The following is a 16,489-nucleotide window of genomic DNA, read 5'->3' as shown; positions in this document are numbered from 1 at the left end:
TTTAAAGTGAAAGATGTGATTGAAAAGAAATATTCTCTTAAAAGTAATTGGTTAAGTTTTTTTTTTCCAAAATTAGTCATAAGCTTTAAAGTTTTTATTACAGAAAAAAATAAAACAAAGCTAGAAGAATAAATTAATGATTTTGCATAAATAAGAAATTTAAGGTTGTTTCTATTTCATTGTATTCTTATTTTGCCTCCACACAACCTCATTCTTGAACCACTATTAATGTTTATTGGGGCTTGTTTCAAGAGTTTTCTATTCTTGTCTATTTTTCTTTACTAAAAAAAACACTGTTTCTTTAAAAAAAATTCCCAAATTCAATTTTTCCTTTCACCTTCAACAATTAAAAAAAAAACCCACAAATATCTCTCCAATACATTACTATATTTGGGTAAATATAAAAGCTTTAAACATTGGATCATAGAAGCAAAAACCACAATGAGAGAGAAACGGCTTTGATTTAAGGTATGGACAATTTGCACTTAAACTTCTATTACATCACTTAATATTAAAATACACCGTTGTGAAGGGCTTTGTGATGTAATAGATAGTGGGGCTTTGCAAGTTTGCAAGAGATTTGGACTTGGGATTGTGTCGTAAGAAGGATGTTAGTGGTAAAGTATTAAGAGTAAGTTCTAATTTCTTTCCTGTACAAAATTATCAATATCAATTTAGTTCCTTATGTCTTATTTTAAGTTTCTGTAGGCATGTGGATGGTTGCTTAAAACAACAACACTTAGGGAAATTTAATATTTTAATTATAAACTGAGACTTGGACTATCTTTGACCATTTTATATTTAAATGGTATTTAAAGTTAAAACATAAAATAAGGATTCCTAAGACAAGGTAGAATTTGTTTGATAATTTCCAAAACAAAAAATTATTTAAAGGAAATGATGTGCAAGAGAGCAAAGAAAAATGAGAGAACATGAGAAAGAAGAGGAAAAAAAAATGGGAGAGATGAGGGAAAGTAGGAATGACAAGAATTTCCTTGCAGTGGATATCCACTCGAATTCGTTTTAACTTCAACAAAAAATATCCATTTTCACCTAATTTGAGTACCTGTATTCTGATTTTTTAAAGTTAGGACAATGATGAATATTCGTCTCGTACATGTCTTCAAAAGATATATTTACTATATTTCCTTATTTATTGAATAGAAAAAAACATTATATACTAAGCATCCATGGTGGTACATATTATTGCCTTCAATTTAATTACGTTTTAATTTATTTTTTAAAAAAATTCTAACAATAAAAAAATAATAATAATTTATATAACTATATGAATCAACATGTTCTCCACCTCGCCCCCAAATTTGATAAAACGGTGTACTGTTATCTTATAATAACGTGGAAAGTGGAAAGCTGTATAAAATTGAAAAGAAGAGAAATAAATTATAAGAAGACGTTAAATGTCGAATTCTCCTTATCAAACTCTTGAATTAATAGCTAACTCTTATAAGTTTATAAATTTATTTTTGACTAAATTAATTTTTTTAGTAAACTCTGTGTAGATTCTATAAATTCTAAGTAAATTTGGTAAGCTCTCAAGTTTATTACTGAGTCAACAATTTTAAAAAAACTAGACGGAAATGTAAATCAATTTGGATTATTTTTTATCGGTTTAGTGTTCAACATACATTTATTTAGTGCGTTATTATCACATATAATAATTCTCACATTTAATAACATCAAACTTTTGTTATTTAATAACATCAAATCCACGATGAGAATGATTTACCACTACTATAACATCTATAAACTATTATCTAATAGTGATGTATTATTAGACTTAATTATTTAAGTATTATGAAATTTATGATTTACTATTTTATTTTATTATATTGTTGAAATGTTTAATTGATATGTTATTTATAGATATTTTTTTATTTTTTTATATAAAGTGAGCTCTTATTAATCTACGAGAGTTCACGAATCGAGTTTATGAAATTTTTACGAATTTACTTAACCTCTCGAACGACTAAAGTGTCTCCAAACAACAATAATAAAAAAAAAAGTAAGAAAGTGTCTCCAAACATTAATAATATTAAAAAAAGTAAGAAAATGGAGTTTCGGTTCCTTTTCCTATGACAATTGACAAAGCTTTTATCCCTATCCAGAATTTCATATATATTATATAAGTTTTAGGATTTTCTTTTGTCAACACTTAAATTGTAGTACGCATTTTAGTATTTCTTTATCATAAATAAAATTTGAGTTTCGAATTTGGAAGCACATAACTAAAATCATGTCGCCGACTACAACTGCTCGTCTCACAAATTGACGACAAACTAGTTGTCATTTTAAAAGACACAGACGTACAATCCTAAAGACTTAAATATCTTTTCATTTATTTTAATCCATTGTTCAATTGCATAAGTTATGCTAATAACCTATGACCTAATGTAATTTACCATGAGAAACCTCATTTTTCTCCTAATTAAAATAAAAACTTGCTAGATAAAAATTGACATGCAATTTGTGAAAAACGAAAAAAGAAAAACCTTTTGTTTTGAATTCTATATCTCAAATTTCGAATACTATTATTAGATAACACCCAAATAGAATAAAGACAATTCTTAAAACTGTGAGGATAAAAGAGTTTATTAAATTTATCAACAATAGAAGTATAGAATTCATCTACCTTAATAGCGTATGCATTTCACATCATGGCCAAGATATTAATGTTCAAGTGACATGTTAGGCAACTCTAGGCGTATTTTTCTCATTTGTTGGTTAGCGAAACGATGACGCAATGTTATTTATGTATCTTCGTAGAAGCTAAATATAGATTATAACAAAACGAAGGTAGAGGTAAATATCTTATTAGATGTTTGATGAATTGTGTATCCAACATTGAATGTACGTATTCAGATTTATGTCAGTGACCAGTTTATCCAACATTTCATTAAATTGTGTACAAGAGCTAGTAGTATGTCGATAGAAGTACAGATAAGCCAAAGCAAGGCGAATCAAAAACTAAGAAAGTGACAAAAAGGAAGGACCATATGGCCGTAGTAGGAGACAAAAGTTAAGAACCAATTCGGAAAATAAAAAAGAGTTTGATTATGAGTTGAGTCATAGAAGCACTAGCAACTTCATTCCGTAGAAGATATTACTCTGCTCTTCCAACTCTGCAACGAAATGATGTGAATTCAACTTTTCAAGCGATAAATATCATTATCTCATAGGGAAAAAAATATAAATTATTTTTATCTCTAAATATGTAATTTGTTTATAAATGTGTTCTTGAAAGATGAAAATATAAAATTTAGTTTTTAAAAGTGTAAAAAGTACAACAAATATATCCGATCGTTAACATTCATCCGTCACCATTAATAAAATAGTCTACGTGACACATAGGAATAAATTTGTCACTAAAATGATTGTTAACGTGATCATAAAGGGGGATATTTGCCATATAATATTTTTTTACTTTTCATCTTTCCATTCCGCTGACAAATACATTTTGAAAGATGAAAATACAAAATTTAGTCCCCAAAAATATAAAAAGTGTGACAAATATATTCAAATGTTAATAGTAAATTGTGCCTAATTATTATAATTTGGAAAAATTTATAATGATTATAACAATTTTCTTTTAACAAACTCGTAAATTAAATCGAGTTTAAAAGTAAAAGGAATATTCGCTTTATAAACTCGTAAATAATTTTTTTATATGCTCATGCTTGATGAAAGATTCAAGTAAAAAAATGTTTATTGTAAAGTATTTATAGTTAAATTAGATTCATGAATAATTTTTAGAAAAAATTGTAATTACAATGACACTTTTAATTTGTAAAAAACGCTCACCTCCTTTGGAATAATTTTTTAAGGTTATAATTTTTTAAATAACCAGTCAATAAAAAAAATAATTGTGTATGATTTAAAAAAAATAAAAATCAACAAAATTTTATTATAATTTTTAATTTGACGTCATTGCATATACTAATAGACATTCATATTTGATTATGAAAAAAATTTCAAAAAAAATAATTAAATAAATAGTGTTTGATTAAACAAAAACAATGATTTTCTTATCGTTTTACAGTAAAAAAAATTTTTGTGTTGATAACATTCATTCAAGAGTTAACAATCAAATAATTGATTTTTTTGTAGTTGAAGAAAAGTAAAAAGAATTCGGCAAAACAATAAAAATTCACTTTCATTGATAATATTTTATGCATGTTTCAACCGTTGATGAAGCTTAAATATTATATAACGGAAATAGAGACTTACTAGTGTGATATAACTCTCCCAAAATTTTGTTGTAATCATTATAAATTTTTCAAAATTATAATAATTAGTCATAACATATTATTAACGTCCGAATATATTTGTTGCACTTTTTATATTTTCAGGAATTAAATTTTATATTTTTATTTTTCAGGGATACATTTATTATCGTAATGTGAAAAAGAAAAGTAAAATAATAAAAATATTATATGACAAATATGTTCCTATACTGACAATTAAAGATATCTACGTTGACAATCATTTAAATGACAAATTCATTCTTTTAAGTCACTTAGGCTATTTTATTAACGATGACGGACGAAAATTAACGGTCAAATATATATTATTATACTTTTTATACTTTTGAAAACTAAATTTTATATTTTTATTTTTTAAAAATACATTTATCAACAAATTACACAAAATAAGAGTAGCTATCTACCAAGAAAAGAACAAGATAAGGTAATGCGTTGGAGGCAGAGAGTAATGCGGTGATGCTAACACAGATATGTTATTGTTCATAATATACATATCCGTTTAATTGAGCCACAAAATGAACTTTTTTTTCCTCTACCAGAAAAAAATAATTAAAATTACATATTTTACACTTTAAGAAAACGGTTTTTATATAAAAGTGTAAAGAATATTCTAAATCATACAACTAAATATAAATTATTAAAGATTTCATATCATAAAATTTGAAAAACTAGCATTATGCTTTAATCTTAATCATTGACAATAAAATTTAGGTAAATGCAATTTTGATTTGTTTATTTTAAAATAGAGACATTCAGTTATCATATTTTTTTTAATTTCACAATTTTAGTTCCTATTTTAAAATAGAAACATTTTCTCTTCCAGTTTTGTAAAATTCACATTTTTTATCCTTCCATTAAATTTAAAAAACATTACTAGTGATGGACCATTTAATTAAGAGAAAAGAAATAAAATAGATGAAAAAATAAATATAAATAAGTGAAAAATTAAAAATATTTAGTTGAAAAACAAAATAAAAGAAGGATGATAATATAATAAAAATAAATACTTATAAACTCCACCTATTTTCACTCTATTTTTATTCAATCAAACAACCAAATCAACAATTATGTCTATTACCCAACAAGTATAATTCAGTTGACAACACATGTTGAATCTACTTGTTAGTTAAAGAATAAGGATGAAGATATTACCAATAAAATTACCAAAATAACCCTATGTATATCAATTGAAGAGTAAGGTTGTTGAAGAGAAAAATATTAATTGAAGAATATTTTTATTATTTAGACTTAAGGAATTGAACTATTGTTAGTTTTATTATAATTAATGTTTTAAAGAGATCGATGTTATTTGAATTTATGTTTTGAAATTATGCAATTGGCATGTTTTAAAGAGTTTAATTATCGTGAAATTGTTGAACATCGTACATTTTTCTTTGTTTTGCTAAAAAAATATATTTTTTTCAGTTGTTTTTTTATTTTTTAATATTCATGGTATCCACGGGTTTACTAATATCTGCGGATAGTTACATACGTGAGTACTTGTGGGTTTACGAATATGCAGAATACACTCTTAAAAAGAAATAAAAAATCTTAAATATAATTAAATTTTAAATCGAGTGATTCCAGTTGTTGTTAATAAAAATCTGATTTAAACATTTCTTTCTATTATTTCTCCCCTATTTTCATAGTACCAAAGAAAGGAAATAGTTTATGAAAGGGAGAAGTACATAAAAGAATTCTTTAGTCTTCACACGTACATTAATTTTTTATATGATCTTTACAGATCATTAATTTATTATTATACTACTGCTGGATACAACAATTTTAACACAGTAGAAATATAGATCAGATTAAAATATTCTTGCATATAAAAGCATCTTTTTGATTTCTAACACCGATTATTTTTATTAGAGTTAAATTTATGACTTAAATATATATATATATATATATATATATATATATATATTTGTAATTTAATATTTTTTTTCATTTTCTTCCTTATAAATTTTTGTTTTATTCATTCCAAAATATGATTGTTGTTTTTCATCCTTAAAATATTTTAAATAACACTTTAAATTAATAAAAAAATATTATCTAGATCACTTTAAAAATAAAATAAAGCAATCACATTTTACAAGAATTAAAGTAATTCTTTATACAGGGATGAAAATAAAAAAAAAACTTTTAAATTGCATAGAAAAAACTATATTTAAGTCTAAATTTATTTATACCTATCTCACAAGTCACAGGTAACTAATATATAATAAGAACATTAAAATTAATCTTAGAAATAAAAACAATTTTTTTGCTTCACGAAAGTCAAATTAAAATCAAGTATCTTTGATTTTCAAACAAAGCATTCGCCTAGTTGCAATCAGCCTGTACCAGCACGTGGTATGATTTATCTATTCTTATCAAATTTAAATTCGTACATTTGTTGATTTTTCCCCTGGTGGCATAAAGGGAGAATCTGCTTTTAGATATTTAAAAGATATGGATCCAGTGTCGATAATTCCCATCTAAAGAGACAAAAAGCAGTCCATGTCTACGGCCATCACGCATGGACAGGATCATCAAATGAAATTATATTTCCTATTGAGCTTGACAATTTACCAATTGCCACACAAAAAGCATAATAACAATTAATAAGTTACTCGAATTTTCATTGAATTGGAGCACCGGATTCTCCACTCGCATCGAACGTTCGATAAGTAATGTGAATGTGGTAAATATTCATAGGAGACGAAGACTAGGGTGCATATGCCAAACTCCTTTCGCATCGTACGTATGTTTACGAAAAAAGATGATAACCATTTGGGTTCGTCCGATGAAATTGCCAACGGAACGACGTCGGTAAGCACATTTCCCTCCATGCTCAGATGCAAAAGCACAGGGCAGTTCTCAATTGCGTTAAAGGAAGCGTTCCTATGAGGAGGTTATGGTCTAGTCAGAGGTACTGCAGCTGCTGAAGCTCCCCGAGGCTCGCCAAAATCTCATTGAAAAATTGATTGTAGAAAAGATTTATCAACTAAACCTGAGAGAGGTTCACAATGGAGCTCAGAATCTTGCCGGAGAAGCTGAAGCTCCCCGAGGCTCACCGGAATCTCACCGAAAAATTGATTGTAGGAAAGATTTATCAACTGAACCTGAGAGAGGTTCGCAATGGAGCTCGAAATCTTGTTGGAGAAGCTGAAGCTCCCCGAGACTCGCCGAAATCTCACCAAAAAATTGATTGTAAGAAAGATTTATCAACTGAACCTGAGAAAGGTTCGCAATGGAGCTCGAAATCTTGTTGGAGAAGTTGAAGCTCCCCGAAGCTCGCCGAAATCTCGCTGAAAAATTGATTGTAGGAAAGATTTATCAACTGAACCTAAGAGAGGTTCGCAATGGAGCTCGAAATTTTGTCGGAGAAAGCATTCAACAAGAGGTCAAGGGTTTTGAGGCTGACAGGGAGTTTGCCAGGGATGTTTCCAGAGATATGGTTTTGCATGACGTTGATAATCTGAAGGCCGGAGAGGTTAACGGGAAGAACACTAATCGAAGAAGCGTACATTTGGAGACCTCTCAATTCGGTTGTCATCATCAAATCCGGTCCATTTAATTTTTTTTTATTAAATCGGACGGACCCAAATGGTTATCACTTTTTTTATAAACTTGCATAGAGTGCGAAAAGAGTTTGACATACGCACCCTAGTTTTCGTCTTCATAGCATTGTGAATATGCTTCATGTTAAACATGAAATTGCACAAAAGAACAACGTGCTAATACATTTACTACACTTGCTTGAAAGACGATAAAACAGAACAGAAGGTACTGTTCCTAAAGTGTGATTAGCGCAACAAACGTGACCTCCATTTTGGACAATTTACCTTTAATACTTAAAAAAAATTCCAAATTCAAATATACATAACTGAATCTTCAAATATGTATCACAAATTCCCAATTTCTTCTACGTACCATAATGCGGCGGCGGCTGGGGGGTTCTTTGCCGGTCCAAAATAAATTTAAAAGGAAAAACAACGATTTGACACAACAAAAATTTGGGAGTCATACAAAATGAAGAGATGCTCCAATTTAAACAGGAAATACCGAAATACAAAGCCATAACATAACTGATGGATAATCTACTCTTACATACGACAATACCTGGGCCCAGGCCAAACAAGGAATGGACTACGTACAAACCGAAAAAGAGACATCCTGATTGGCTATTTTACTTTAGGATATAATTTTCAGAATTGAATACAAAATTTGTAATAGAAGTATGGAACTAAGAATGCTTTCTGAAAAAAACTGGAGATACAGATTCTGATTATCACCTGATCATATTGATAGGCAAGCCCAAAACTCTCTTTTGACAGATAATATCGAAAAATCTTAATGAACAATTACAAATATATTCTTATATTGAGAAACCTTGTAATGTCAATGATGCAATCTGTTATGCAATGGGCCTGACTTACAGGTATAAGTTCAGCATAGATAACAGAAGAAAAAGTAACTACTTGAGGATATAGAGCTAACAATTTCTTCATTTCCATTCATTATATAATAGAAGTTTTCATGTACAAAGCAGATGACAGGATACACAATTTGAATAATTTACTTTATCAGCTTCAAAAAAGGAGCTAAATCCTAACGTCATGTATTGGTTACCTGTACCTTCACCTACCCAAAAAAATTCCACCAAGGTTACTAAATAACAGGAACACTCCCATTTGGTTGCTGCATTGTTCCCAGTGGATTTCCTGCAAAAACAGAACAAAAAATTCCAATCTACGACTTATTCCAATAAATCGTAATGTAAATTAAAAATTAACAAAACAAAAACAAAAAAAATGAGATTGAAAAACTACAAGTAAAACATGCTACAGCTTATCTAAATGCAATGAAAGTATCACTGCAAAATCTGTCTGCTTCATGTCAAAGTTTCCACTTCAAGACTACCACTTATATCACAGCACTAAAACACTGAATCCACTAGCAGTCATATAGTTAGAGACACTCTTGATGATTACTGTTTTTTCTTAATTTAGCATACACTATAAATAGCACATGCAATTTAGTATAACAACAAAAATAAAAAGATAACTCGATAATAGATTAGCTTACCTGTGTTGCTCACAAAAGAATAAGATGTTGGAAGAAAGTTGCTTCTAGTCAAACCACCATTAGTGCCTGCAGACCTAGAAACATTATCAAGAAATTGATTTGGCAAGCCACTACTTGGCAGTCCCCCTGCCTTAAGCAAGCCAATTTCTGAGCTTTTTGCAAGAATATGATCAGATTTTTGAGCAGGCAATCGGCCCTATTTTTAAAAAACAAAAAAAGAAATGTTCAGAGTTAGTTTCATTAGCATGGAACCAAGCTTTTCTTGGTGAGAATTTGGATTTGGGGTGGGTGATGGAAGGTATTTCCATCTTTAGCCTTCAAACAGAAAGTCAAAGCCTGCCAGTATAGTGTAAAGCCTAATTCCTCATTAATTTCTGTTTCCAATAATCAAATGTTTTAAAAAAATATTACCAGAGTAAAGAACTTGCAACATAACTAAATTATGTAAGCCTGATGTGTACATCTAGAATTGAATTACATTCAAACCGCATAACTTAGGTCACAAGACCCAACCCATAATTTAAATAATCAACCTTACATAAAAGTGAAGAATGTCACACCTCATGCACATTGTCCATTTGATCAAATGAAGGGTCCCTCAGAGATGAATCTTGGAATGCGACCATCTCTGCATGTGAAGTCTTTGGACACACAACATCAGTACAACATTGCCCATTTAAGTCCTGGAAGTAAAGATGACGAATTCTGGCACGCAGTCGATTGGTCCTTTGTGAATAATATATCTTCGTAGCAAGGGGTGCAGGAGAATCTAATTTTTTTTTTAAAAAAAATGTTGTACCAACACCAAGTCAGATTAGAATTTAGAAACATGACTGAAAAATTAAAGGAAATAAATGTTTGAGGGAAGGGCGTCCATTCCACCAGTAGCTTAAATCAAACGACTTTTAAAACTGAAACTATATTATTTTTTTAATACCATTCTTCATTATGCCTTGATGTTGCACAAGGACCTGCCCACGGTTTTTATGGTTAGGATCTCCACGTTGTGAAATAGTTCTTTCCAGGAAATTACCTAAATGGAATCCAGAAAAAATAATTAAGTTATTCATTTCATGGCCAGGTAACCAACCACCAAAGAGCTAACAGCATAATGCGGTAAAAGCAGTAGCAGAGTTGTCATTAATGTCAGACTAAAAAATTGCAAAAAACAAGTGTTCACTGAGCATTCCTACATATAAAAGTTAACAAGAACACAATCGCAATTTCACAAATAAAAAACAAAATTAAAGAAAGAACCAATTCCACTAATATCTTTTTATATAAAAAAGGATTAAAAAAAACACTTTACAAAAGAACGTATACATTTGGACACCATTTTCTTATTTGATGGATACAGTTATTGGAGAATTCAACTTTGAGCATCCACGGAGATGAAGAATAGCTTGTATTCAATTTTAAATTTATGAATGCAGAACTTGATTCAACTAACTCAATATTTAACTGTAACTTTTGTGAAAATGAAATTTTAACATTCATGTTACCTCTTGAATTTTGATTGATGTTTTGGCATTCAATATGCCTATACTCACACACTAAATGTTTTAAATACATGCCCATGTTCTAGTGCATTTATAACAAAGAAATATGATGGAACAAAATTGATAACAGTATTTTTACATCAAGAAAAGCATTTATTTTTCAAATGGTAGTCCTGTAAGATAAAAGTATTTCAGCACATATATCATTGCACACTTACAAGTAATTCCATCTGTGAAACTCACAGTTTTTGTCTCTCCAGATTCTGTTCCATGGCTTTCTAATACAGGTAGATGTATGTTTGCTATCCTACAATAAACATAATAGTTAGGGTATAAATTTAAGAGGGATGATGAAAAGATACAAGAAGAAATGAGAATAAATATTGAATTCCAAACATAATCTTTAAACAAATATATATAATTAACCTCATAGATGAGGTTTTCTAGTTAGTAATTATTAATCAAGATTTAATATGACAATCAGGGTAAGCCATACTAACTATGGTTTATCCTGTTTCGGTTAAGAGGAGGCATACTGGTCATATGGCAAGCATTCACTTGATTAAAAACTTATTATCTATGAAATTTCATATAGTTTTCCATTTTAATAATATAATAATTTCTTGGGGGAGGGGGGGGGGGAGAAATGGAGATGTCGTGTTATACAACAAATGAGGAATTCAAATTCATTTTCTATTGATCATGAATTCATGATTTTATTTTCTTCTAGCAAAGGCACCCAAAATCACAAGCACACTCCAAAGTCCAAACATGAATATATTTTCTAGGCACAAAATCAATGACAATGATATCAAAATAACCATACAACATATGTGTGCACATCAGATGAACCAAGAAAGCATACAATTTATGACGTTTTGTTGGAGGATACATTACAGAGGCTGAGTGATCTCTATTTCCAGCATCAATGCCAGTACCATCCATGATCAATGCTGCACCTACACAACTTGAGTATCCTGAGGAAATTCAAGCTAAAATGAATCAAGTTTTCAAATTGATTAACAAACCAGTGGCTTAGGCTATGGCATAACAGACATTCATATCCAGAAAATAAAATCCTACTCTACTCCAACAAAAAAAATTTGAGATATACACCCAATCATATTCCCAATAAAATAGGTAAAATAAGGATCAAATGTGTCTTTAACATAAGAAATTTACCAACCAAAAGAAGGATGAAATATAACTATCCATTCCATGGTCATAGAGAGAGGGATAAATTTTAGTTCCAAAAAAATCATTCTAAAGGCACAGTCAATGTTATTTGGTTGTTGGAGAAGGTTTCAGTGAAAGTCAACAACACAAGAAGTGATAGAAATTGTAAACTAATAAATCAGTTTAACACCAAGATGCCCTTATTTATTCAACAACTAATTGAAAAATAGATTCAATCTTAGCAAAAATCAAAACAAGTAGCAATCTTGGTAAAAAGAAGTGTATAAGAAACATACATCAACTTCTGTGTGAGAATTACACTGATATAGAAAGAGAAAACTTGCAAAAAAAGTGGGCTTTTACCTGTTACCTCATTGGAAAAGGGAACCACTCTGATTTGACTATTCAAGTGGGATTGTGACAAAGCAGAGTCAATATTGTCTATAGACTCGGACCTTCTCTGCTCCCCAACTGCAGAAGCTTGGTCTATGAGGGGTTATGAGGCACAAAAATTAATGTTACAATACAACAACCTATCATTTGAATATACTCAAAAAAACTAAAGAGGCAATCCTACTCAAGGAATCTAAAATACAATGTTCAAAAAGTGTGATTATTATATAGCATCTTTCAAAGAACAATCAGCAAAAGATTAAAGTACTGAATACTAAATTTAAAGTATAATAGGTAAAAAATCTGACAGTGAGAATATAGTTTAGTATCCAAACAGTATTTACAACTAGGGGTGGGCATGGGTCAGTTCAGATCGGGTTCGTGGCATTTTTTGTTATCCGAACCAATCAATTTTAATTGGTTTGGTTTGTATTGGATTTTTCCTAGTTTGGGTCTCCAACCCGACTTTGATCGAATTGGTTCAGATTGGGTGATCAGATTTATTATTGAAAAAATATTTTAAAAAATATTTTAAAAAAAAAAGATGGAATAAATTTGGAAATTGACTGTGAAGTGTGAAGTGTGAAGTGTGAAGTGTGAACTGAGTGTGACTATGAAGGATGGAAAAAATTAAATGGGCTAGGCTAAAGCCCTAACTTGCACAAGAAGCTCCTAACTGATTACTGAATTCCTATTTTAAGGATACTTGCAGAAGAAGCTCCTAACTTTTTCTTTTCCTTCCTTGGAGGTTTTCGATTCCCAGTGTCAAGCTCCACCATAGTCTGTTCTGTGAGCTTTAATGACCTACAAAGTTCTGAAAAAATAACAGGGGGGATGGAAGGGGAAAACAAGGAAGGCTCAATATTAGTACCTTTTGAAACAAAAGGAGACAAAATATAAAAGCTGATAGTAAACTAGCCAGCAACAAATGCAGGTCAATGTGTAACCAACTGAATAATTTGAAAATTAACAGGATAATATAATGAGCATATAAGACCACACGATAACTGGTTGTCAAACATTAAATATCATACAGAAAAGACCAGGAAGTTTTATTACAAATAGAAAAGAAGCCCCCAAACCTGCATGAGCAGCAAATTGACTGTCCTTGATTGGTTTCTTGCAAGTGTTGCAGCATACCTCAAAAAGGATACCAAACAATAAGTTAAATGAATTTGCTTTAGATTAATTTTTTGAAAAGCTACTGCCTGCAGACAAAGATATTTATAAGTTGTAACATCTAAATCAATTCCACAATTTAGAAAATTGATATAAAAAACATAAACTGTTTCCAAAACTGTCAGGTGAGCTACTGTGTGGTGCGTGCCATTCTGATGAATATGCCAGTAAGAAAGAAATAATTATTCACTAAAGAAGGGAGCAACAATTACTGTTTCCAAACTTAAAGTATCCTAAACTATAGGAAGCAATAACAACAGGCTATAACATTATAGAGAATTCATTGAATTCATGTGAGCCCTGAATGCCAATAAAGAAACCACATGAAAGGTTCAAGTGAGGCACTTGAGAAGTGAGAACATACACACAAGTACTAGTTTACTAGCACACAAGAAAATGTAGAAACAAGAGGCAAACCTTACCAGCTGCAAAGCATCAGTCATGGGGCTCTCACCATAGACATGCATATCTGTGATATAAATGTGAAGCAGCATTTTAAAAATCCACAAAAGAAAATGAAGATTGTACCCAGACAAAAAACTGGAAAAGGAAAACAAATTAGAAATTATAATCATGAAATTCAAATAAGGTAATAATAGAAAGGTAAACCCCACAAACAAAAATCCTGAAAACTAAACATGCTTGTTCAATCATTATACAGAGTACCAAACGGACCAAGCACTCCAACCCCCCCCCCCCCCCAAAAAAAAGTAAAATAAAATAAAAGATTTATATTTAGGTCCTGTTAGGATAAACTTCTCAATAAGCACTTATAAGAGACAAAAAAAAAGAGAAGGTAAAACAACATAAATTGTTCCCACAAGTTAAAATTAGCTTATACATAAGCTTATTTGTAGAAGGTCAGAGGTCTTTCATTTAGCTTCTCCAAAAGCTAATTTTGACTCATAAGAGAAGCTTGCTTCATTTTACCTTCTTATTTCCTTCTTCTATAAGTGCTTATTGAGAAGTTTTTCCAAACAGAGACTTATTCATTTTCAGCATGTGACAATCAGCACCTTCATTCTTCTATCAATTGAAAATGAGTAAAAACACATTAAACTAAATAAATTATGAAATTTCATTAACTACTATCTAGTAAGTAAGGAATACCCATGCATTGTATTAAAAAACGGTTGATTCAGCAAGTCAACAATAAATAAAATCAGACAACCTTCTTCGTGAAGCAAATTTGCTTCATCTGCCTCACGTAGTTCTCTACAAATATACTCAGCAGCCAACTTCTCACGGGCAAAGTCATCTTCCAAGCCATGCATGAACAAATGATGTTCAACCAGAAATTGGAAATGAAAACAAAATTCATAAATTAAAGAATTTAATAGGCAAGCATTGTTAGCATAATCAATCAATCAGAAATCTTGGTAAGATAGTTACTATTATAAAAGTAAAAAATAATTGAAATTGACCATACATAACAGTTTGTGATTGAATAACAATATAAAAAACATTTATATTGTCAACACATATATTATGTATGACAATTAATAAAGGGGGAATCATGCTATTTTTAAGATATTTTTACCCTTCAACTGATTTTCTTCCCCCACTTATATATCCTTTAACTATGTAACTTCTGCAAACTACTATCAATAGTATTATTTTCTTTCTTCTTCTTTTAACTTCTCGTTTATCTTTACATTTACCCCCAAAAAAATATTAATACTGGCACGGAGTGCCTTTCTTGCAATAAAAAACAACCACTTACTGTGAAGTATATATATTATTATACATAAAAATATAATAATCTAAATCCAGCAAAGAATGTCAAGCAGTATGAGTAAGAAAAATCTAAAAGGTAGGGTCTCCATGTACCTACCTGCTACAGTGTGAGAGAAAGTCCCAGCAGCGAGAAGCCTTGCCATGACTTCCATTCTCCCACTTCCTGGGGAACATACCATTGAGAGGCAAAAACAATGCACCTGCTGCAACAATCTAAGAGCAACACACAAAAATTGAGGCGACGGAGCAAATGAATCAGGATTGATAGCAAGCGAATAAGGTCGAGAGGCTTACCTCGAAGTCGAAGTGAGAAATGGCGGAATCGGCAATAGAGCGACGATAACCCTAAAAAAGAGGGGAAGAAATTAGGGAATAGGAATGAGATTGGAGAGTAGAGAGGATCAGAGAGCAATGCCAGTGGAGAAGAGTAAGCAGGAGGCACGGGTGAGGTCGGCAATGGCGGAAGAGAAACCCTAGAAGACAGAGAAGAAGGAGAAGAGGATTTGTCGTTTTTTTGTGGAAGGGAAGGGAACAATCTGTGTTTCTCTCTCTTGTCTTCTCTCCAGTGGATGGAAAAGGAGAAGAGGTTTGAAGAAGCAAGCGAGTTCTGTTTGTTCAGTTGTGCTATGCCTTCTGTTCTGGCACCATATACCGTCACTTGCTTTTTTTATTACTCATTTGTCCACGCCATGCCTTGTCTTCACCTTCCCTCCATTTAAATCAACACACTACCTAGAAATTGAAAAATGTTACTCTCTCATTCTTTAAATATAAGACTTTTCTTCAAATTTTGTTTGTGTATTTTTTATAAGATTTTTTTTAAGTTGTTTTTTACACTAGTTTTTTTTTTATCTTCATATCTTCAATTACTTTCCGATAGATGTTATGTAATAGAAATATAAATGCATGGCCTCTTTCATAAAAATTCAATACAAAAATTAACACACATTAATTAATTAATTAAATAAAAAAATAGAAAAAAAAGATTACGTATCCCAATAATTGTAAAGTTAATTATAAAAAAATAATATAAATTTTTAATAAATTTAATATTATTAACTATATTAAACAACTTTTTCTTTTTTTGTTGATCTTGTTATTGAAATAATAACTAATTTTAGTTATTTTCGTTAGGGACCACAAGCACCTATA

General features: G+C 30.3%; 1 protein-coding gene across 6 annotated transcripts; it reads right to left on the bottom strand.

Moving 5' to 3' along the window:
• Positions 1 to 8,767: 8,767 nt before the first annotated feature.
• On the bottom strand, positions 8,768 to 16,062 carry LOC100781365 (uncharacterized). 6 transcript variants are annotated; one of them, XM_014765747.3, is made up of 14 exons: positions 15,632 to 16,058; positions 15,435 to 15,550; positions 14,772 to 14,858; positions 14,531 to 14,626; positions 14,023 to 14,069; positions 13,504 to 13,561; positions 13,128 to 13,235; positions 12,392 to 12,514; positions 11,718 to 11,829; positions 11,071 to 11,159; positions 10,291 to 10,386; positions 9,914 to 10,122; positions 9,354 to 9,549; positions 8,768 to 8,989 (listed from the first exon to the last, which is right to left on the bottom strand). In XM_014765747.3, exons 5-14 carry the CDS (start codon positions 14,065 to 14,067, stop codon positions 8,937 to 8,939), a joined length of 1,089 nt encoding a protein of 362 aa, XP_014621233.1. In that variant the 5' UTR covers positions 14,068 to 14,069; positions 14,531 to 14,626; positions 14,772 to 14,858; positions 15,435 to 15,550; positions 15,632 to 16,058; the 3' UTR covers positions 8,768 to 8,936. The 6 variants fall into 6 exon arrangements, with proteins under 6 accessions (XP_014621233.1, XP_014621232.1, XP_014621231.1 ...); XM_014765746.3 differs by lacking the exon at positions 14,531 to 14,626 and having other exon boundaries at positions 11,096 to 11,159; positions 11,750 to 11,829; positions 15,632 to 16,062; XM_014765745.3 differs by lacking the exon at positions 14,531 to 14,626 and having other exon boundaries at positions 11,096 to 11,154; positions 15,632 to 16,061.
• Between the last annotated feature and the right edge of the window lie 427 nt (positions 16,063 to 16,489).

Source organism: Glycine max, chromosome 13 (genome assembly GCF_000004515.6).
Source record: "Glycine max cultivar Williams 82 chromosome 13, Glycine_max_v4.0, whole genome shotgun sequence".
NCBI classification, from domain to species: Eukaryota; Viridiplantae; Streptophyta; class Magnoliopsida; order Fabales; family Fabaceae; genus Glycine; species Glycine max.
Note: the sequence above shows the minus strand (reverse complement) of the source record. Positions and strands in the feature narration are given on the sequence as shown.

Coding starts and splice junctions, on each gene's coding strand:
- LOC100781365 (XM_003541611.5), bottom strand. CDS start 15,516: ATGGTATGTTCCCCAGGAAGTGGGAGAATGGAAGTCATGGCAAGGCTT. Junction 9,550..9,913: donor AAATGGACAATGTGCATGAG/GTGTGACATTCT, acceptor TTTTAAAAATAG/GGCCGATTGCCTGCTCAAAA. Junction 8,990..9,353: donor TTCTTTTGTGAGCAACACAG/GTAAGCTAATCT, acceptor CTGTTTTTGCAG/GAAATCCACTGGGAACAATG.